General features: G+C 31.4%; 1 protein-coding gene across 2 annotated transcripts in view; it reads right to left on the bottom strand.

Moving 5' to 3' along the window:
• The window catches only part of gsb (paired box protein gooseberry), a 69,419-nt gene extending 44,486 nt beyond the window's left edge, over window positions 1–24,933 (bottom strand). The window contains exon 1 of one of the 2 annotated variants that reach the window (XM_088227053.1): window positions 24,656–24,933. In XM_088227053.1, the coding sequence (XP_088083179.1) occupies window positions 24,656–24,710 (55 nt within the window). In that variant the 5' untranslated portion in view covers window positions 24,711–24,933. The remainder of the gene's footprint in view (window positions 1–24,655) is intronic. The other variant, XM_088227052.1, reaches the window with a different exon arrangement.
• Between the last annotated feature and the right edge of the window lie 266 nt (window positions 24,934–25,199).

Raw genomic sequence — 25,199 nt, 5'->3', positions numbered from 1 at the left:
ACTACTATTTTTTTTCCGCCGACCAGTTTCAAAGCTAAAAAATATTATTTCTTTAGTTTAAAGTTTAGTTTATAAACCGTTCGGTGGAAAAAAAATGTATTGGTTAATAACAAAGTTGTTTCATTTATTTTATTAAAATAAATAACCACAAAGTGAGTGCTTCAAATACAAAATTTATAAGTCTGAATTGAATTAATTAATAAAAATTATTGATGCACAGAATCCAAAACCTACGATCAGGTTGGTACATGGAAGACATGAAAAAAACAGTAGTGACTTTTTAATCAATTAATCAAATGTAAAGAAATTCGAAAAAACATATGTTTTCTTACGATTACATTTTTTTTTTCATTTGGTATCCACTTTTAGTTCAATAAACAACTGTGTCAGAAAATGGAAATCAACTTGTTGTAAAGTATTAATTTATCTCAGCACGAATTAATGTTTTTAAGGACATTTAAAAAAAAGTTTTACATAATTTTAACGCAGGTGTAGGACCTTTTCCAGTCGGAAATATAAATATTTTGGCATTCCCAAAAACGTATAAAATATCACTGAATATTTTTTTTCCATTTTCCATACTATGTAACATCCGTATTCTGCCCATAGACCCGACCTGATCACAATGGAAAGTTAAGAGAGTTATCTTCAATTGTCAATAAAATAAAATCAGATTTGTTTTATGAAAAATTTAATATTCATGCATGTATTTTATGAATATATTTTCAAATTTGGAACGATTGCCGAATGTTTGTATACGTTATATCTTTAATCTTTTTAAATTTGACCACATAACCGAATACTGCACGCAACTATACTGGCTCAGTATTGGGCATAGAAGAAACATTCACATTCTAACGCTTCTTCACAATATTTTAAATAATCCCACTTCGCCTGTTTATCTGAAAGAGCTCTTCCAACCTCTATCACAACATGGACTATCCTTCGTTTTAGTAACAAGAGAATACTTTTAATACCCTTTCTCTGCTCTGATTTTCTTACCTCCTCTTTCACAGTAGTAGCTGCTCGATTGTGGAATGAAATTATGCCCGTCCCGCCCCTCTTTATTTACATTTAAATCAAGATTGAAATGTCACTATCTAAACATTTGAGTTGTTCCATTCTACTTTTTCATTCCTTCCTATCCCCTCCCCTCTTCATATTAAAGTGAAAATGTTTACATGAATTTTGTTTTAAATTTTGTAAAAAATTAAAAGATTATGTATAATTCATTACCAAGAATATGTCCATGCCTACTTACAATTTTCTCAAACTGAACAGTTTGGGGTGGTAGGAAGAAATTGCCTTAAGGCAATATGCCCGCCCTTATATGTATATAAATTGTGTAAGTATATAAAGCGTCAAATGAAAAAAAATGTTTAGTTGCAGGGTACCTACCAAGATATATAAAAAAAAATATACAAATTTAGTCATTTTCATATAGGTAACAATCCAGGATAACTACTCTGTTCCCATTGTAATCGGGGCCCATGTTTAAATATTAATCAGTCAATATTGGTCAAATTCATAAAATGTTATATCCAGTACTTGCCTATATAGATTTGGCTGTATTACAATTATTTTTAATGTATTTTTCAATTTATTATCCCTCTTCCGCGTTACAAGATATTAATTTTTATTTGTTTGTTATTATGATTTTTTATTTATTTATTTTTTGTTTTTTTATTATTTTATTTTTTATTTGTTTTTGTTCAGGCTGTAAGAAATCGCTAGTGGCAATAAGTCCGCCATTTAACCATGTGAACCTTTGTTTTTTTCCGTATTTTTTTTACATTGTATATTATGGTTAATAAAGATTTATTATTATTATTATTACTATCGTCGATCGTAAACTAAAGATAAAAACGATTAAATCGATATTGGCTGTCGTGTGAGGAATTCTAGGCCTGTTGGTCCTATTCGTCGGGTCCTTTGGTTGTCTGAGGTCACGGGGTCGCCCCTTCCCCCTTCCACTATCCCGACACACCTGTCGGTAGACTGTACTATGATCCAGAGTGCAGGTGGGCGCTAGATACTCCATTAGAGTAAATTACCTATTGAAATAAATAAACCCTTTATTTGCAACATGGAGCATTTGAAAGCAGTAGGTATAATATTATATATGTTGACAGCACCTTCAATCTCAACACCTCAACAGAAACGAAGAGTTCTTCGAGGAGGTAACATATGAACGGTACATGATATAAAGGATGGATGTCAATTTTAACTAATAATGGCATCTGACAGCAGTTCGCATAATCGACGTTTCTGTTCAAAATTTGACATAAAGGAGAGTCTTTTCAAGATAATTGAACAAAATACACACAGGGATAAAGGGTGGATGTCAGTTGAATACTGGAAATAAAGCAATATTTTAATATTAATGAAAACCGTTTTAGATTATACAGGGTGTTATTTAAACCCCGTTACATCCGAAACCACGAGGATTAGTATGACCAAGAAGACACATTAAAATATTTTTTTAGAACGAATAAAATTTTCATAAATGAAATATTTTAAAAAACAAATGGTTGCTTACTTACTCCCCTGCAGAAGTAAGCAATCATTTTTTTAAAAATATTTTCTTTTAAAAAAATTTCTTCGTTCTAATTTTTTTTTTAAATATGCTAATATGTATTTTTGCCCATACTGATCATCGTGATTTTGGATGTGACAGGGTTTAAAGAACACCCTGTATAAAACAGTATATTACAATTACATAAAGCAGGTTCCTTTATATTCAAAAGTTTATTTAATTGCCCAAGAGGTTTTGAAACATAAAAACGTTATATTACAAAACATAGTTTTTTGACATTAATCCTTTATATCCTGTACCTTTAATATAGAAGCGAGGATTATGTGCTATTGGTCGTCTATAATCCCGAAGTTCACTCTTGTGCTGCTCTGCTACAAATTAATTACTGTTGTATATATTTCTACACCAAATGCAGCTAATTTTAATCATCTGTTACATGAAGGTAAGGTGATCAGTCTCACGCTTTAGGTGCCTGTCTAGCGTCAGGGAAATATTTGTACACTTGCCAACTATTACATTACGAGGAAAACTTATATTCACTCAATTTATATTTCACACTCAGAACTGCATTATTTATCAGCCTGGACCCAGAGAAATACTATTCTATAGCATATTTATAAAAGGGCTCATAATGAAAATATTTTTAAATTACGTAAATATTAAACTTTTTTAGATATAAAATATACTGTTATATTTATTCTAACTTTGAACATTCATCCATACATTTTTTTCGAAGTTATAAACTGACAGACAGACAACATTAAACTAGCCAATGAAGGTTTATAGGCTCTGTAAATACCTTGGCTTTTATATCTGTTTTATATAAATCTTTTTTTATTTTTATTTTATTTTATTTTATTTTATTCAGAATGTTGTAGTTATCCTAATGACTGAGACCCTTGCGTTGAAATCACAATAATAAAAAATGCGACTTTTGTCAAACCGTTTGTCACAAGAATCTAACACACATTATATTTTGCACATACAGTGGCTAAGCCTTTAAAAGGGTTGAATAATTTTGAGTAAATATTTCATAATTATGAAGAAAGTCGTTAAAACATTGTTTGACTCTATCGTGATATAAAAATATTAATAAATAACAAATAATTATTATTGTCATAATTTCCATTTCTGCACCTAGTGATGCATATAGCACTGCCTGTTAACCAAATACACCATAATTCGATCGCCGGTTACATAAAGGTATGGTGATCAGTCTTACGCTTTTGGTGTCAGTTCAGGAACTATGAATTATTGCAGTTCAAAAAATATTTAAAGTCAATATTTCACGTTCACTCTGTCAGGGATCGAACCCGGGATCTTAACTGTTGTGTAGCTTTGGTGTAAGACGAGACGAGCCTACTTAGGATAAGAGACTTGATATATCCATCTTATTGATTTAAATTACGAAGTTTTATTTTTTGTAATCTTCAAACGGACATTTTTTACATCGGATTTGGAAAGTAAAATTTGTACAAATATGCTGGATTTTAATACTAAAAATTATTATCTTTACCATACAAATCATAATTTTACAATCCCGTGCTTTATCTTCTGAGGTACAGTTATTATTATGATATTTACAGGTATCAATCAAATTCTTCTGACAATCAAGCATTTTCATTTATAGCCCAAAAAGGTTGTGCTGTTTTGGATTTTGAATGTTTTATGTTCCTAAACTCTTATTAAAAATCCTAGTTTTCCAATATGGCAAGCCAGAATAATCAACTTTGTTTCACTTTTTTCGACTTATCTTTTGAGCGGACGTTTTTTTAAAAAAAATTAAAATTAATATTTGCGTTCTTATGATTTACCTAAATATTTATAACAGCGAGTTGTAAATTACTCACTATTAGAAAATGGGATCAAGTTGGGGTAGAGTGTCCGAACCATGGACGTTTGAGCTGTGAGTCCAAGACACTAGCCACGGGACCACAACTCGATATGATTCGTTGATGATACCGGTAGCAAAATTGAATATTATTTCATGTTCAGTCATGTTTATAAGGTATTGCTTTCTGAACAATGACGTTAGAGAAATAATTTCATTTTATAGTTATATGAAAATCAGCGGATCCTATGATTTTTAACTCTTATGTGGCTGTGGTGTAACTTGAGTCTACATAACATACAAGACTTGATATATCTCTCTTATTTGTTTTAATGAAGTTGAATTTTTGTAGTCTTCAAAAGGACATTTTCACATCGGATACGAAAAGTAAAATTTATATTTATATGCTGGATTTTAAGACAAACACTATTTATCCTTTCTATGCAAGTAATAATTATGCGAATTAAAGTTATGTCAATACCACAATAAATCTGTTTTACTGTATAAGAAAGACCACGAGATTAGAACTTATAACAAAGAAGACAGAGACGCTGTTCTGTGTCCGGTGTCTGTATGAAAGAGATTAAAAGTAAAGAAGAAAATCGTTCAATCAGTTGGTTATTGGCAATAAACGGGAGTGCACGCTAGTTATATGACCGCTGTATTTATTATTTTTAATTTATTTTGCTACAACAGGCCTTTATAATATTACAATTTTAAAAAAAAATATGAAAACGGAATTATTTCAATACACGTATCTCACTATTTTTTTTGTTTTTTAAATGACTGCACTTCAAAATATTCTGTCTTTTGCATCACCGCATGTAAAAAGAGTTTGTAGCATAGACTTTTAAGAGTTAATAATGGGTAAGCGAACTCCCCAACCACTACACAACGACGCGAACATATCTCCACTCTATTCTTATTAATTACTTTTACACAAGAACGGCCATTGAGTCGAAAACACCCGTCCACGGTTCTGGTTCTATTTTACTTACACAAATATTTAAATTACAAAAATAAATTTAAAAAAAAATGTATTTCGATCTAATCCGCTAGGACACAGAGAAAATATCTGTACCTCAGAGGCAGACAGATGCAAATCCAGAATTTGATAAAATGACATTTAGTTTTTCGTATTCAGTTTATGATAATGTCCAATTGATTTTGAAAAAATGTAAGTCTTACGAGTATAATGAAAAAATCAATGTATTAAGATACTGAAAAATTAAATAAATGCTATAAATTGTAAGAAATCACTTAAAGAAAGTAGATTCTTTGGGCTTCTCTTGAACATTTGACGTTTGGATTTGCATCCGTCTGCCTCTGAGGTACCTACAGATATAATTAAGGCAAAAATATTAAATTGGGTGTGTATTTTATAATTCTTGTATTGTTTTGAAAACGTGGTTTTTAGAGCACCACTGTATAGTTATTGAACAAAAAGTTTTTTTTTCGTTCGGTTTTAATTCCGTTTTTTCATGAAATAATACTACCCCGGGAGTAATCTCAGCAGCTGGTTGATGGATCATTTGATCTCCTAACACACCCATTAATCACTATGCAGAAGCTGCAGTACAGTGGTGCCGTCAAGTGCTACGTTTACGAAAAGCCCAACATGGCTAATGACCACCTAGATGTTAATGACATCATCGAGATCGAAGAAACAGTGGCCTAATGACTATTTTTCCGTGTAAGCGCATGTCTTACACCTCACTCGAACTTGGACTTACAAATTATACCGTCCCGAAACGAGCGATATAATATTGGAAGAACTAATTTTGTAATCATGTAAAAAGTTGATATAACCGAATGGTTACTTATTATATGAAATACGTATGGAAGACGGCAAGAATGCATCTGGCAACACATCGTATCTGCCTATCTCTGCAGGGAAATGGCATGATGGCAGTTAATAATAGTAAGTTTGAGATTTTTAATATCCTTCTTTATTTACCCAAGTTTAAAATGTCTTAACAAAATTATAGTAATTATGTCGATCGTCAATAGACGAGAGTCAAAATCTGATACAGGTATGCATGTGTTCGTAGTTATGCAGAAAGCAGCCAGCCATATTAAAGTGATACTGAGATAATAGCACTTGAAAAAAGTAAATAATCAAGTGTAAACAACAGTTGGTGTATTTTTAAATTTGACAAATGATAAATTATGCATACATTTGTTTTTTTTTTATTATACAAAAAATAATTTAATTACTTATTTGACCAGTTTTAATATTTTTTGAAGTCTGGCAGACCGCACAATCTAAGATGTGCATTTTACGGAAAGCAGCCAGCTCTAGTAAAACTCTGGTGTATGTTGTGTCATTATGTATTGAACATATTATTTTATATTCATATGCCCGAACGTTGGCTTGCCTTCTATTAGCTTGGAAAAAGACTTTTCATTCATTAGTAGGTACCACGGTACTTGTTTACGATTGAATTCCAAAACTAAAAATTAATAAAATTCAAATATTGAATTTAAGTAGGTACATTGGTACTTGTTTATGGTTGAGTTCCAAATCATAAAATAATTAATTCTCAAATATACAATTCTTTTTGCAAATGTCAAACTCGGCTCTTCTCACCCTTTGCGTGCACTTTATTCATGCATGCAATTTTCAAAAATGTAATGAATGCCAGTTAATATTATTTTAGTATTCCCAAAAATCCAGTAAAAAGAAATACGTGGGAAGAAATTGTAAGTAATGTAAGGAAAGAATGTGATTAGAACCCATAAAAAGCGAATGTTGTTTGTAAACATTTTTTAAACACAATAAAACAACATCGGGCGGTTTTCAGATATTAAAATTTTCAATTGAATCTGTAAAAAAAAAATTGTAGCATAAATCTTATTTTCATCGACCTACCTGGGCTGCATTCGACGAGAATGTATAAACAAAAATCAAATCCAAAAAAAAAAAAACATGCGCGTCATCAGCTCCCTTGATCCAGAAATTCAATTTTTACTTGTTCTTGTGACTTAAAATGGAAAATGTCTAAAACGTGCCGATTTTTTGCGATCCCTGTGAGCGTTGCCTGGCAGCGGCGAGGGGAGGGAAGGCGAGTAAGGGGAAGCCTTTGATGTTGCCGAAGCCGCCTCCACCTCGCACAGTCTGTGTAGCCACTAATTCCCGCTTTCATCGCAATCTCAAACCACTCGTCCATCGCTAGCAGGCTATAAGCCATAACGCTTACGCCACTTTCCAACTTGGATCTAGTGAGCTTTTTATGCCCGATTCTCAAATCCCCGCCGTCGTAATATTTTTTTGTTGAATTTATGCAACGCCCTCTGTTAAGAAATTTGTTGCCTGACTACCAATTCTGTTTTCAATTACTTTGACTGTAATGTTTTTGCACAACACATCTGGGCGTTCTGCATTGGGCTCTAGGCACAAAACAAAATCCCGCGAGAATTCCGACGAATTGTTATTTTTATATTTATGTATTTTATAAAAACGGCATAAATTGCCATTTACATATGCAGTGATGATGATAAACGAATTGCGTATCTATAACAATAGTAAACAAGTAAATACACGTAAGTGACTAAACATATTTTTAAAGTGCACGTAAACATAAAAACGAAAAAGTAAAAAACATTTTCAAACAGAGAAAACTCTAAGAATTATATTGCGAGTAAAAAAAGAAAAATATTTTACCGTCCATATCATTATAGTCCAGAATCAAAGATATCAGTCTTATACTGATAACCAAATGATAGTCGTACTGTGATTTGCATGTTATATTACATTTCATGTTTGACATTTGTCATCTGTCATTAATAGTAATGTTGTATACTTAGAGTATATACATCGGTATATACTCTAAGGTTGTATATAGATAGGTACATTGAGATCTGCAACGCAAAAAGCGAGAGCCTTAAAAAGCATATCATTAAACAATTTTCAAAAAGGGTAAATAATTAAACTATAAATTTAGTGTTTTTTTTTAAAATCACATTATAAACAATAATTTACAATAAAAATAATGTGACCTTATTACATTGATCAGTTTAAAAGTTATTCATAACAATGCCGTTATTACTTTTAAAGGTTGAGCGATATCTCTATCCAGGCGGATGCAGAATACAGTTATCTGGGTAAAATAGAACCAGAACCCTGTGTGTGAGTTTTCGACTCGATGTCTGCTCTCAGGTAAAAGTCTCGAGTCTTGAATGAGGAAATTGAGTAGAAATAAGTCCGCCTCGTGGTGATTTCGATTCCTGGCAGGAGGAACGTATAAATTTTGATTTCAAAAATTGTTTAAACTGCAATATATCACCTTGTTCATGTAACAGATAATCGAAATACGATGCATTTGGTTTACCGATGCAGTGCCCAATGCACCTCTAGGTGCTAGGCGGGAATGATGATGATGATTTGCGATATCATTTGATATTCAAATTTTGATAACGAGTGGCTTCGCATAAGTTGGGAAACATTTTCTTAGAAAATTGATGCGATGCTGATAGTTTAATCCTCTATGAGGCACTTATTTTGTGTTCATTTGCATCTTGCAAACCTAATAAAATACGTTTTTTTTAAGATAGTAAATGTTGACGAAAATGGGGACTGTAAATTAAAAACGAAATTCATTCAATTTTGTGATAGGGAAATATTTGAAGAAAGAATAGGAACATGGAATGGATACCTACCTAATATGGTGTGAATGTTCTTCAATTTCGGACACTGGATGACAAAATAAACTATAACATGTAACAATGTTTTCCACGACGCGCGATGATTCCAACCACTTTTTATCAGATTTTATGTGAAGTTAAAAATGTTGTTTGGTTTTTGTTCTAAATCCAAATCTTCTAATTTTAAATATCTTTTATCTTGATGTTAGGTAGGTACCATAAGGATGGGTCAAGGGAAGGATGGGAAAGAAAGGTAATCGGTCAGGAATAGTATCGATAAATGCTGTTATTTACTTAACATTTAAAAAAACCGGAGTGGAAGACTGGTCTACCAGTGTACGTTTTGACGATAGTCTTGTGATATAAGATTTATTATTAATATGAAATATTAGAAAATGAATACCTCAATTCTGGTGATATATTTATGTACCACTTTGTTCTAGGTGTCCTATAAACAGCTGTAATAAAATGTCTATTAAAATAAGAAATATACGTTCTATGCAGTAAAAGTGACACATTCCCATAAAGCCACGCACAAAATCACACGAATGTCGTAAAATGATCGAATTAACCTTACGCAACATCGATACCGTCCTATGGTCGAACCAAGTGTGAGAACACTCGGCATTATACCAACAAGTCGCTCAGGCGGCATTCTCTTGCGGTTTCTTTTGCTGTCCCGAGCCGACACACACCGGCATCGGCAGCGGCACGGGGTACCCCACGGGACGGGGAACCGCGGCGAGGACGAGGCGACGAGGTACCCTGTACCGGTGACCTATGGCCGGCATCTTATGCAGCTTAGTTAGTTAAATAATAGGGAAATATCACATAGTACGATTGCCGATAAAAACATGTGAAATGGATTAAGATTAATTAATTGTATTTTCAAAATCAATATGGATATTGAGGAGAAATGTTTTCATACATAAATTTAAAAAAGATTTTTAAAAAAATACGTCGCTCAAAAACGCAACCTGTTTGGCCTTGATAGATGTGACGTCAAGATTCGTGATAATGTTCTTAACAAATTTGAATGGCCAGGAACAAATAAACATGAATCGTGCCATATTAGGGGCGTGGCCAATGGAATGACCGTTTTTGCGGGAATTCGAAATTACAAATTTAAAAATATTTTTTATTCATATATTTTTTTTTTACTGGACAGTATTTCATAGACCTTTATTACTTAAAAATGTTAATAAAAACAACTGATATTTCCTTTTTGTTGCATTTTTGTCAAAACGTAACAAAAAACAACTAATTTTGAATAAAATGCAACAATTAATTTAACGTTTAACTTTTTAAAACCTAACCTTTAATGTTGTCAGATGCTCTTTTCCATTTTTTATTATTGTTAAGAATTTTACACAATCAACGATGGGATAAGATTTATTTTATCGGTTTCTTCCTAAAATTATGTATGTAATTTATTTTGAAAACAATGATCAGTGACTAGACGGAAAATTTGCATTGTTATTTATTTTAGATAGCAGTTTTATTTATAAATGATGATGTAAAGTCTACAATATAGTATCATAAGGCTAATAAGCAGTCTACTAGTAAAGTTATTATGTTTTATTGAAAAAAAATCTTTATAAAATATCCATTGAATCTCTCAAGAGTTTAAAATGATTTTATCGTGATGAATTTGGCAATTCAAAAGTTACTGAATAAATATGGGCTAGCTTGTGAGCGCCGGTGATATAATGATCTATTATTACAAATGATTCCCGCCTCCCCATGAGAAAACAAATCTGCTTCTTGAAATCGACGAAGATCTCCGGGGAAGCGAACTATGCGCCCGTCTAATTAAATACACACGAACATCGCTAATTGATAACACGGACCCTTCGAAATACAAGTGGGATCAAATTTGGCACACAAATTAAGGTCTCGAAGACATAATAGTCATTAATAAATCACATTTTTTTGCTCCTGACGGCCAAATCAAAAAGTTGAATCATTTTTGTATAAACTCGAACACTGAAACACAAACGATTTATGGACTTTTTTTCCAGTTTTTGAACTAGATTATTATTAGACTGTATACAAAATAGTTTGATGTATCAAGACAATAGAGTTTTTTCCTTGTCTACGGATAAAGATGTCCTTCACATCTATCAACTTGAACTAAAATGACCGAATCTTTGATATAAGCCGAACTTAAACTAAGCTATTTTAACAGCAAGTGTTATGTAACACTATTTTGAACATTTTATTTATTCATGACGAGCAATCAAACGACAAGATTACTTTGTTAATTCTCCTTATTCATGTCTCATTAATAACGTCTCTGATCGAGCGTGTTTTGTTTGGGGACAGATACCTTGCAAAGTCGCCCGGTCCGATTTATACATTATCTGATTCGAGTCGACAACAACACGCGTTAATCCTTATATTATACCCTTCCATATGCCCTCAATCAACTTATCTGCCGTGAAGGTTTTAAGGGCTACCGCATCCAAAATACATAAATAAATATTCAGTATATTTTTCTCTAACCGAAAACCCACTATATTTATTTGCAAAAGAAATGACACGTTAATATTAATTTCAATCATAATTTCTTAATGGGCATTTCTTATGAGAATTTGTTTTATTTGCGACTTAAAAATAACAAAAAAAAGTATTGGTACCATTAAAATAAAAACAGTGTAAATACATATACTAAAATGTACAAATAATTACAATCGCAAGAAACTGATAAATAGGAGAATAAAAAACGATTTGTCAAATATTTGAGGAAATTTTTCAGCATCACCTGAAGAATTTTTCATATACCAGATACTTACAAGTTTCCTCTTAACGAAAAGCAGATTATTTGAAATTTTAGCTTCGCAAAAATAAAAAAAAACGCTTGTAATTATATTTCAGTATCTTAGAGTTGAGAGACTATGTAAAAAAGCTTTTAAAAAATCCATTACTAACAATATTTTGGGTAGGTATGTAGAAATCTTTGTAGACAATTTGTTTTTTCTCCTGAAAGGATTGATGTCAAATAGACATAAATGTCTAGATTTTCATATTCTGAAAAGCGACATATCTGTTAAAAAAATATTTTATACCTACACACTTCTTCAACAAAAAATATGAATATTTTAGTTCCGGGACTGGTGCCTAATGCATATAACTGATAATTTTACCTTTAAGTAATAAAAATTATCGAGATGCGCTGCAGTTGATATACCAGTACAAAGCCCTATGCACCATTAGGTGCGGATAGGGAAAAAACTATGATGTGGGATTTTAATAACAAACGAGACTTTTTTTATAAAATTGGTAAAAAATAAATAATTTAAGACAAAAAAGTTGTTTTTTTTTTGTCGATTTTAGAAGACTGAATTCTTTAAAAGAGCTTGAGAGTGGTGTGGCAAGCCCGATGTCGGTGTTCAGTGTTCAATGTTCTCCGCGTTCGGGTCCCCGTCCGCGCCCGCCTCACGCGCCAGATGCCAGATGCCAGCCAGATCACGGGCCGGTGTCGGCTCTCTCGGGAGGGATTATAAAGGAGAATGAGAAAAAAGGCCACATAAAACATCACATCGCGCTTTGAACATTCCGGTTCGTAAATCGTTTAGTCGTTGGTTTAATTAAATTACTCGACTTCACAAATATTTCATTCGACCTATACTTATTCCTACTATGTCAAGACACGTAGAAGAATCATCGGAATATTCACTATTTATTAGACTATTAGAGTAACGATATTAAAACAGAATGTTCCACACAATAATAGTGTTGTGCAAAAAGTTTACGCAGCGTGGCATTATTTTATCAATTATTTTGTAAAACATACAGGTACAGGATATAAAGAATGAATGTCAAAAAATGATGTTTTGAGATACAGCATTTTTGTGTTTTCGAATTTCTTGGATGTTTAAATATAAAAACTTATAAATATGAAGGAACCTGCTTTGTAAACTAGCCCATACTGTTTTATATGGTCTAAAATTGTTTTCTTTAATGTTTTTTTTATTTGAAAATTTATTTATAAACCCTTACGGATTATTACATTCATTTTACATAAAATAATATATACATTTTTCATTCATACTCTGTTGTTCAAAATAATATTTTTTACATCTTTCGAAAAGTTTGTCTGAGTCCTTTGTTTAGTTTTGTCTGGTAGTTTATTGTATAATTTCAGTCCCTGGTTCATTAGTCTTTATTGTCCTTGTCTTGTGTTAGAAAATTGCATATGGTATTTGTCTGATATTCTCGTATTATGTCCATGTTGACTACAATTTTTAACAAGTTTTAGTTCTTCGTCTACAATTACATCAGTAGCTCATTTATGGATAAATTTTAATGATTCTAGTTAAAAGAGTTCAGTTATATTTAATTGCTTAGTTTGTTAAGTTAAAGTTCTCTAGTTGCAGTTAAATGGGGAAGGTCATATACTAACTTTAATATTTTATTTTGTTGTCTTTGTAGTCTGTTTATATCATTTTTATATCCTGCTCCCCATAGTAGTTGCGTATAACATATTTTAGTTTTTACATAGGCTTCATACATTAGATTTTTTTCCGTTTTTGGAACAAAATTTTTGATTTTTAAAAAAAGACTCGATAATGTCGCCACTTTGCTAATTAAATTGTTGATATGAATTGTCCATGTTAATTGTCTGTCTATTGTTAGTCCTAAGTATTTAACATGTTCAATTTCAGTGAGTCGTTCATTATTTATGTAAGCATCTACCGATTTATTTCCAGTATTTAACTGACATTTATTTGTTTCTATTTTATTTTATTTAAATGTACAATACAGCGCGACTGCTAATTAAAATGTACATATACGATTGTTTATTTTTATTTTTATTTAATTTTTTTATTTGTTGGGGATGTCAATACATGTAACAAAAATATAACAAATAAAATATACAGAGAATAAAACCAATGACAGATATCCACAGAAATACATAAAATTCACGTACTACACATACTAGTGTGTTTGTGTGAGTGTAAGTGAGTGAGAGGGTGGGTGAGTGAGTGTTATATTGGAATGAGGGTGGACATGTGTGAAAATATTGCACAAGTGTCAAGTGTCGAAAATATAAAAAATATATCAAATAAAAAATATTTAAAAATATAAAAAATTTAAAAATAAAAAAAATTAACGATTTTTAACGATTAGGTATTTACAAAAAAATATCATCACAACAATAAACAAAAAAGTGCACAATAGATTATTAAGATTCAACGTGTATTCCACAAAAGTTTTAGTAAACAAAGACAATTAAGTCTCTAATACACATTATGGTACATATTTAGAGACGAAGAGTCTAAAACTTAAAATCCCAGCATGCAAAAGTTCCACCTCTTTTAATCGGCAGTTCAACAGACCAATCATTCTCCCCGCAGGCAACGGTAAATTTGTCCTGCATTCAGGAAGAACAAATGGCTTGTGTTGCCCAGCTCTTAAATAGTTGCTCGGTACATTTTATTTTATGAGCTCCAAAATGTTGGGATTATATTACAAATTAATCCGTTCGGATGTTTTAAGGCCATCATAAGCAACGTCTATCCGTAATCCCCTGTACCTATGCATTTTTTTCTTGCTCAAGTACCTCAGAAAGTAGGTACAGCGTTAATGTCAAATTTTATTAAACAGAAATGTAGATCATGAGAACTTCTGTCGGATGTCATTATTAGTATAAAACACAACAAAAAGACATCCATTCTTAACATGAGAAAACATTGAGTCTTAATGGAATGCGTTATTTATCATTATTTCAAAGTAAAAAACATTTTATTCGTAGTGTAGATTTCATTATTCACTCATTTCACAAAAGGGCTATTATCTCAGTTTCACTTTTCTATGGCTAACTGCTTTCTGCATAACTACGTTTAATTGAAGAAATATGGATGCTAGTTTTACTATGTTTATATGCAGAATCGTAACTGTTACACAGTGTTACACAGTTTTGTTACACAGTGCCACTGAAACCAGTTAATGACAGGTCATAAGCCCCGTAAACGCCTAGACTTACATTAGTCTTCTTAAAAAATGGTTTCCATCACTGTTGTTCTGTATATTTTGTTAATTAAATAGAAGAGTTGATTCGTCATAAAATGATTCCTAAACATTTAGCTTTCTTTTTTAATGAAAAAATACATTTTTTCAATGAACGAACATTTGATGTCAACATAAATTATTTAAATATTTTGAAATGGACATGTCAAAAGTAGGAATAATTGGCGTGCATGCATGAGAAGATGTATGAATGTAGAGGAAACGAGGTCTGTATGCAAAGACGGAGTGATATGGCGTTCTATCCTCTCTGCCTACCTTTACGTGGAAACGGCGTAATGGTTTGTTTGATTTTAACCAGTAGATTGGCGGAAGAAACGGATTTTTTAACGGGTTATATTATTTCAGTATTTGTACGATTATTGGTGAAATGTATTACAAACCTTTAAATTTCTACTTTTGTTCTATTCGTTTATGTACATTACAAAATCACATTAAAGGCATACATAACACGAAAAAAATAACCATTCAATTTAAATGTGATAAAACGGTGAAATAAAAATACCCAGTAATTATAGTAAAAGGAAGCTATCGTCCCTTAAATTTCTTTCAGTAACACGAAATATGTCGATATCTGAAGATATACGGCTAAATAAACAGACGGTTCTTCCTACTGGCATTACCATTGACAAGCTGGTTCTGCAAGCTGAGAAGTAAAATATAATAAAAAGGTAGTTATTAGGAACATAAAGAAAAATACTTTCCATTAAACGTACGTTGAGCTCAATACCACGGATCAATCGAAAAAAATACATAAGCAAATACGCATTTTTTTTTAATTTTCCATTTCCAATGGGAAATTCCAATTTATGCCAGAATTATTACTGCAAGAAAGAAACTTGAAAACTACTACGTTGAAAATATTTAAAATAAATTGCCCCCTATTATGATTTATTAAGTTACTTTCGTGCTTGAAGAATGTTTTTAAAAAAAGGTTGCAATCAAAATATAAATATTATATTGTGTACATTATATTATATGTACTGTAAAGTTAATGAACACAAAAACAATGATCTAAGAAAGCGAATTAATTTTTTTATTCAATGTTTAATAATCATTTATTATATTTTTACCGTTAATATTTTTTTTTATTTCTGATTCTAAAGGAAACTACTTTAAAAATGTAGAAATCTAAAAAAAAGGATTTACTACCGTACGTTAGTAAATTAATTAATTGCATTCAGTTGATTTACTTTTGCATAACCACCCACGTCGAATAATTTCTTTGGCTACAAACAGTAAGGTCTCGATCCGATAATTAAATATACCATCCATCAGTAATTTATTGTACTATACCTACCTACGATATTATTTTTTCGTTATTTATACTCTGTTATAAAAATATTTAAATAAAATGCTTGTTAATTAGCCTTATTTACACGGAACTAATTTGTAATAGGCAACTAGGCGTATCTATGGCCAAAGTGCAAAATTATGTAAATAAAATAGCACTTTTAATAAGAGAAGTGTTTTGGTTAATTTACGAAAGCGATGGCAATTAGAGTTAAATATTTTAAAGTAAAATTTCATTTTTATTCTGATGATTATAATTTTTTAGATGACGTCATTTTTTATTCAACTCTATCATTTTTTTGGCCTTGATTTGTACTTTTTCATCTCAAAAAGGTTCTCTATCTCTATTGGAATATGTGCTAATCTTTATAAAATACCCTTGGAAAGAATTTTTGAATTACTGAAACCTTTTTATTTTGTTTTGGTGGATGCCTCAACATTTTTTTTTGTGTATACTATTTTATTTACTCACACGTATAATGTTTTTTCGAATCCAATAAAAAAGTCTTGGTACGTTAAATAAAATTTTACATGTGTATAGTGTTTTTTTTTAAACTAAAAAGATTGTGTGTTCTATTTTATAAGAAGGTACTAAATAGATATCACCAACATATCATCATACACCTATTTACACCTGATGGGGAATAGGGCACTGTAATGGAACACCAAATGCAACGAGTCTTGATGCAAGGTAAGGTGATCAACCTTATACTTCCGGTGCTAGTCTAAGGACAGTATAATATTGCAGGGTGAAAACACATTAAAAACGAATATTTAACGTCGACCCTGCCAGGAATTGAACCTTAAATCTCAAGCATGGTGGGCGAATGCGCTGACCACTCTACTACGAGGCGGGCTTTGCGAGGGAAAGTGGATACAGTAAACATTTTGCGCAATTTTTATTATACATTTTATAACATTACAACTCGCATTCTAATGTCAACGATTTTTAAGAGAAATGTAAGGATTTTTTTTAATTATGAGAACAAATTGTTGCAAAACAGCAAAAAACAAATTGATTGGAATTCGCATAAAAAACTTTCGCTTAATTTGAAAATTGCCGAATTCCGTTTGACAGAAGGTGACTAATTAATTCAACATAAATCCAATTCATTTTCGAGATTCTAAGCAATTTATCACCACGTCCCATAGCTCATAAAGTTGTTTGAAAAAAATCCACCGACCGAAAACAGCCATAAATATGATACCTGTGCCTGTGTCGGCATTTTTCTTTTTCTTTAATTTTTAAATAAGAACCTTACAGCCGCGGAGGCGTCAAAAGAGAATGACATCTGTTGTTATATTGGGGTGTCGGATAAATGAAATGGAATGTATGGTCATAGCATTAAATATGTGTATTTAAACGTCGCTTATGATTTATCTCGCGTTCGGGGTCGGGATTCGTTCATTCAATTAATTTACTAACTCATTTGTTTCGAGAAGTAAAAAGAACGCGGTGCAACACTGATTGTGATGGGAGACTTTAATATTGATGGATACCTACGTATGTATTTACAAAACTAGGGACAAATAACCTTTGATGTTACAGCGGTCTGAATAATTAAAATGCTTATATATTTCATTAAAATAGAATAATGGTGATGTGATTTTGCGTGGAACATAAAATAATATTAAATTTAATGACTATTTTCAAAACAATGCCATAGTTAGCTATCAAATGCCCTTTATTTTTCATGCTTTGAATGCGTCTTGCTTGGGTTTTTCTCGTGTGATCTGATAACGAAATAATCTCATGCCGGGATATTTCGCGAATGTTGACAATTATTGAATTTCATTTACGAGTAGATTTTATACCCTTTTTGTTACTGGACCCATCAATTATCGTGTTATTATAATACTTCAGATGCAAATTTCTAAGCAAGGTTTCTTCTTCTATTTGAAGTCATTTTAAACAAAACTTCGATGAAAAACTTATCAGTTGCAGTCAGTCACTCATTGCAGGTTGCGAGTCTCGCTGCGAAGATTTGTTTTAATACAAGACGAAAACGAACGATTTTACTTTTGACGTTGACCACGAAATGTTTCCAGGTAATATGGCCAGTGAGAATAAAAGACGTTCGGATGACGAGTGTTTATTGTTTGGCGCGTGATTGTGGTTTATGAGATAATCATTATACCTGTGTACCTTCAGTACAGTTATATATTATTACGTTCCATACAACATACAACACAACACAGGCTTAAGTCACTTCTCGGCGGCGTTTGTGAGACTGAACCGCATCATTTTACATACGTTCAAATTTAAATACATTTTTTAGAATAATTTCAGCACAGGAAAACATTTGATATTGTTTGTATATTTGTTTGTTTTTTTTTAACTGTTTCACGAGGAACTTAAGAACAATAAACATTTAAATTTTTCTTGCATAATCAAAATTTATCAAGAATTACGACCACCTTTATTCAGTTTAAAATATCAGTAATACTATTTGTATAAAGGTTTTTTTCTCGGGTACATTTAAAATTCTCGTGGGTAAAATGAGTTTTGATACTATTTTTCACCTCAATAGTAGTCAAATATACTATGGCGTATATTTTATAACGGTCAAGTTAGTTAGTTAGTTAGTTAGTTAGTTAGTTAGTTAGTTAGTTAGTTAGTTAGTTAGTTAGTTAGTTAGTTTAGGTCAAATTAAGTATATTAAAAAAGGAGTCATGTAAAGTAACAGTAAACCATAAAACAACCAAAACCAGTATCATTTTTTTATTTATTTATCCCCTTAATATATTGGTTGTAGATATTTATGTCTTTACCGAGTATTTTTATTTCAATGAAATTCAATCAAGAATTGTTACTTCAGAATATAAACCTAATACCTGTATAGGTTACTACTATGCATATAGATACATATAGATCTACTTTCACGTAAAATAAATTAATGTTCATCAAATAATTTATTTAAACCTATACCTAATGGATTCATATTACAAATCAACGAAAAAAGTCTTGAACAAAGATTAGTTTATTGAGAAAAATTCTACCTACTGAATAACTCTCGAAACACTTTTTTTAAATAAATATTTTTATATCTGAATAGATTTTTCAGAAAGAGGAAACTTAAATCATCATGTGAAAACATTGCAGAAAAACCGATGTTCTAATGGGCAGAATGGTTAATGTTAGAAAGAATGTAAATTCGTCATCAACCGCAGACTGTAACCTTTGTTTTTCTAAATTCCATATCTTTAGATTATCATTGTTTTATTAAAATGCCTAATATAAAAAAGTAGGTACAGAATTATGTAATTTTGAAAAGGAGGCAATTATATCGGCACAATAATATTTTTATATTTTTCTACGTATTATATAAATATTATTTAATAATTTAATTATTTTCTTGATTTAACCCAAGGCAAGCTATGCTAATTTTCTTGTTCATAATGTAATGTTAATGCTAAATTTATGCTTTATTTATTTCATAAAATATAACGTAATAGCGGCTAACACATTCGTAAGTTTTCACCAATCTCCATTTTAAATTATATCATACATCTAACATTTTTACCGATATTTCTAAAAAGAAGAAGAAACCTTTTTAAGAAGGGAATACTGAAGTCCAAACATTTACAGAATACGTAACATTTATTTAGTTAATAGACTTTCAAAATAAGCCAAAAAAATACGTATCGTATTATCAGCGATATGATTTTTCAAAGTTTTATAATTTTGAAATAAATCCGCCAGTGACGTTCTAGTCGCGTGAGTTCTGCTGATTGGTGAGGAAATATATTTCAACACTCTATTATTGGTTGATTCGGAATAACTTGTGACGTTATTCATTGAAATTTTTTTGTTCACACATTTTCCAAATATTTCGTCTAATAAATAAATGCTCTAATTTTAACCGAGTATAAGAAAACATTGTTTAAATCCAATTTCCAGTAGCACTCATTATTATGAATTGTTGTATGTACTTGTAAGTCCCTTTATTTAACAATTCGGGACCTAAAATTTAACTTCTATATTTTTTTTTAAAATTGAACGCAATAACAATTTTGCAAAACCTTTTTCACTATATCTCGACCATTCTTTAGTTAGATGAATGTGAGATGATTACTCTTACGCTTTAAGTGTCAGTCCAGGGATAATGAAATATTGCGGTTCGAAAACATATTTTTGAATAAACCCACGACGGTAATCGAACCCGAGACCACAAGGCGGACAATCACTGTGATGAAAATATATATCATAATTAGAACTTGAACTAGAATTCGAACCATCCACTTCCATGCGCTTGTAGCTGCAAGACGTGTTGGGATACTTATTGTATAGCGCCCATGAGGTGATTTTCACAAAAATGGCGGTATATGAATTATCTGTAATAATAATTTAAATATCTAAATAATCGGGGTGCGTGCATGATGCATAATGTAGACGGTGTCAGAATGAGTAAAAGACTGGATGCATTGCCCCTTTTTAGCTTTCAGAGACAACAGCTGGAGGCCCGTTGCAGGAGTCTGGGAGAAGACCTATGCGACATCAGATCGAAGATACTTCATAAAGAACTCACCCGAGAGGTGCTATCTTACATGGTCAAGTTAGTGCAGGACATTGGTAAAATAAACTAAAGTAGGGCACAGAATGCCAAACACTCTTCAAGTGGAACGAAAGTCCTGTTAATCACTGTCAACAGACCAGCTTCTCCTCTTCAATGGAGCAAGTGCTGAGAAGTTCCTGATTGGTCCACTAAAGAATATCCCGTAAAAAAGAAGCTTATTGAAAAGCAGAAAACTCCACTTTTAATGAAATTCAAACCTTGTACATAATAAACAAAGTAAATATTAATACAACTTCCCTATAAAAAAAAGATCGTGTAAAATGGTGTCAGCCGACCCCTACGGAGAATCGGCGTGAGGGTTTCGTTTATTTGTTTGCGTGACTTTGTTTTTTTCTAAATCCATATCTTACAATATTTCAGTATCTTAAGTATTTAATATTTGTTTCAGTATTTTCCGTTACACTCCCGCTGTAAATTATCCGAATCTAAATACTCTCATAATAAAACAATTAAAATGCCTCAACCGAAATTTGACGCATTAACTTCCGAATAGGAACGTCCTTGCCGCTCCTGACACTTATATGGCCAGCCATTAGTAAAACCTTAAGGGCTTTACTGCCAAATATTGGTAGCAATAAACTTTTATGACGATTTATTATCCCTGCTTATTTCAGTTAGCTTCATGGAATGTCTTTCGTTGCGTTACAATACTTAGTATGAGTTTCATAGAAAAGTCAAATGTCTCTTAGGAAGGTCTTTCTTTGAAACATTTTATTTATTGCTATCTAATCAGACTTTTCATTTAACATATCACAACAGAGATGAAGAACGTTTAAGAGAAGGCCATATAGAAGTCTAGGCATCTACAGGGCTTATGTGACCTGTCAATGGCTGGTTTAAGTGGCCACTTTACACACTGTGTAACATTCACCATTCTGCCCATATTCGAACATTTATATTCCTTCAATTCTTTCATCTGTTGATGTTTGTGAAGTTAAAGAGCTGAAGCCTTCATTTATGCGGGTGAGATTCATCTAATTGAATTATTTCACCTACATACTAGGCAACGCCTAAAAATCTTATTTTTTCAATTTCTATACTTCTTAATGGACCAGGTGGATTTATCAACAATATTTTGAGTTTGTCCAAATTTTTGTAGACAAGGACTGGATTCAACTCCCTGGCGAGCTGTTTATATTAACATATTATAACAGAGATGAAGAACATTTAAGAAAACTTAAACCAGCCATTGACAGGTCATAAGCCCTGTAGACTAGACTTCTATATTACCTTATCTTAAATGTTCTTCATCTCTGTTGTAATATGTTAATATAAACAGCTCCCCAGGGAGTTTAATCCAGTCTTTGTCTTTAAAAATTTGGACAAACTCAAAATATTGTAGACTTTTGACTGTTTATTGTAATCATAAATTATTTATAATTATTATTCCCAGTATATTTGTAAGTGTCGTGACTAGATCTTTTATAATAAAATATTAAAATTTTCTTCTTTTAATACCCCTCATGTTAATGTGACATTGCCTGTCGGTGAACCGGATAAACATACAATTTTCGCTCATGTAAGAACGCACATTTAAATGATTTATGTAAAAAACGTTTTGTTACGCACGCATGAGCGAAGATTTGAATGGACTGTACTCGATACCTACATTAAACAATAATATATAAATAAAATGGTTACCTAGCTATTATTCTTTATCTGAAGGCGATAATATGTTTTTAAATGTACAGATCAATGTTTAAATAAAATAGCAATAAAATGCACACGTTTAAATAAATATATCTTAATGATTTCGAATTACTTCTTATTTTGCCGAAATTGCCTACATCCAATGATGAAATAATAAATTTATTCAACAATATTTGAAAAGTATTTTGTAATTTTTTCGGTTTTTTAATTTTTAATAACTTTAACAAATATTTTAGTAAATAGGTAGGTACATTTAAATTTAAAAAACAAAAACAGCGTCATTTAAAATGGTTCAGTAATTTTGGAAAAGTAATATTAAAATATTTTAGTTTGTGGATTAAAGTCTTGAAATGGAGTTTCAGCTCTCCCGGATGGTTTTGAGTATGTCGACATGTTTTAGAATGGTGAATGTTTAACGATGTGTAAAGTGAGAAACTATAACCAGCCAATAACAGTTCGTTAACCATGTAAATGTCTTGACTTTAATATTGCCTCCTAAAAAATGTTTATATCTTCTGTTGTAATAAATTTAGATAAATTTATTGTCCAATTTTAATTTTTATTTGAAATTATACATAATTTTGAAAAATATTTAGTACGATCCTAGAATATTGATGGCAGTATTTTTAGCATAATCTCACGAACAGCTGCATCATACAATGATTCTGATTTACATAATCAGGCAACTTATAATTAATAGCCTTTGGCGGTTAATTTAATTAGATAATGTTTAATATTATAATTTAATAAACTGCCTTTGTATTACCTACGCAATATGCATATGTTTCAGAGATATGTTTTTAAGGTCCTATATATGTAATTAGTTAAAAAATTTAAAATTACTCAAGTACTTACTGGACTTTCGATAGGTAGGTATTCGTATGAAGCTTTAAAATGCTTAAAAACTAAACAAAAAGTGTAACGATTTGGTATAGGTAACAAAGTATTAAATACCTTATTCAGTGGTATAAACTTACCAAGTAGGTATATGCATGTATGTACTTATGTAGGTAGGTACTGTGCAGGTACATAAAATATATTTAAAAAGCCACAGACAATCATCTTTAAAAACGGATATGGATCGTTAATTGTTTAAGTTGAAACTAACCAGATTGTATCATGTTTAAAAAAATAAATAGAAAATTGTCTTCTAATCGAAATTATAAGATAATATTAGTTTTATATTATTAATCGATATAATTAGTGCATATTTTTTAAATGAAACAATTGGTTTAAAACATAATAAGTAATGTGGCGGTAGGTACGCTATTTTCCCCTTTTAACCGATAAAGTGTTCTAAGGTTTTGGTTAGGATGTTAATGAGTATCTACCTAAGCATTAAAACATGAAGAATAAAAGTAACTCAAAAATACTAATCAATTAATAAAAAAAGCATACGCTATGACGTCCTATTGCTGGGTAAGTATCTACCTTATGAACCTGTTTTACAATTCAAATATACAAAAATTATACGTGTATGTTAATATCAGAAATGTAGTTTTTTGTTTTAATTTAGATTTTACTGTAAAATGTTTCGTTTATCTAACAATAAACCTTAATGTTTTTTAGTGGTTAAATAAACACTGGGGATTTGGCCTAATTTTACGTCAAACTTTGTCAAATAGTAAATTATGTTATTTATCTCAAAAGCAGGTGAACAAATGATTAATTCCCTCAATTTACTGACTAAAAATGTAACGGAAGGTGGTACCTGGTATGTAGGTACTTATTTATTTTAAGGACATATCAATGAGATACATTTCAGATAGATATCTAGCAACAAAAGCCTTTATATAGGTAGTATAAGCTAAGCATTAGAGAAAAAATATTCATGATGAATTTGTGTAATTACACATTTTGTAAAAAAATGCAAATGAAAATATTCCACTGACACGTCCTCTAAACTAATATACAAGACAACAATGACTAATAAATTAATATTAATTTTATCAGTGTTTGACAATAATAAAATTGTGACATGTCATTGTGTGACATTTCTTTAGAGTTATATGTAATGTAAAAATATATTTTGATTATAAATCATTATGCAGTATAATTTAATTCGGAAAAATATTTCATAGATTCGATTCTTACCTTGAAAAGGATAACCAGTGAAGTAAGGAGTCATGTTGAGGGTTGAAACTGCCATTAATACGAATCACGTCACAAAAAGCTGAAACTGCTGTCTATAAACAAAGGTCAATACAATTCGAATGTCACTTATCGCATGTCTCAACGAGTTCTAGGGGTAGTAAAACAATGTCCGGGTTGACAATAAGGCACGTTACATCACAGGACGACAACTCACAAGGACACTCAAGAGAGGACTGATAAGAGATTGCTGTTGGCGACTTGAGTGCCCACTCATAACTAGATACAAACTCAGTGGTCAACCTCTTACTCGACAGTATCTCCCACTACTTCAAGCGTCTCTCTCCCACCTGCGGACTCCGTCTTACGAAACTTGAGACAGTGCTGTGAAGGTCCGGCCTTCTGAGATTGCATCTGGAAAACGAGGGTTTTCGTCTTTCTTCGTCTCTGTTCGTCTCTGTTCGTGTCGGTTCGTCTCTTTTCTGTTTCCCGCCCAGGGGCCTGAGAGTCTCGCGAGACGCGGCCGCTGATTGGACTCGGCTCCGAG

This window comes from Micrasema longulum, unplaced genomic scaffold, assembly GCF_059751315.1.
Source record: "Micrasema longulum isolate JH-2025_06_02 unplaced genomic scaffold, ASM5975131v1 h1tg000487l, whole genome shotgun sequence".
Classification (NCBI taxonomy): Eukaryota; Metazoa; Arthropoda; class Insecta; order Trichoptera; family Brachycentridae; genus Micrasema; species Micrasema longulum.
This window is presented reverse-complemented; position numbering and strand designations above follow the sequence as displayed.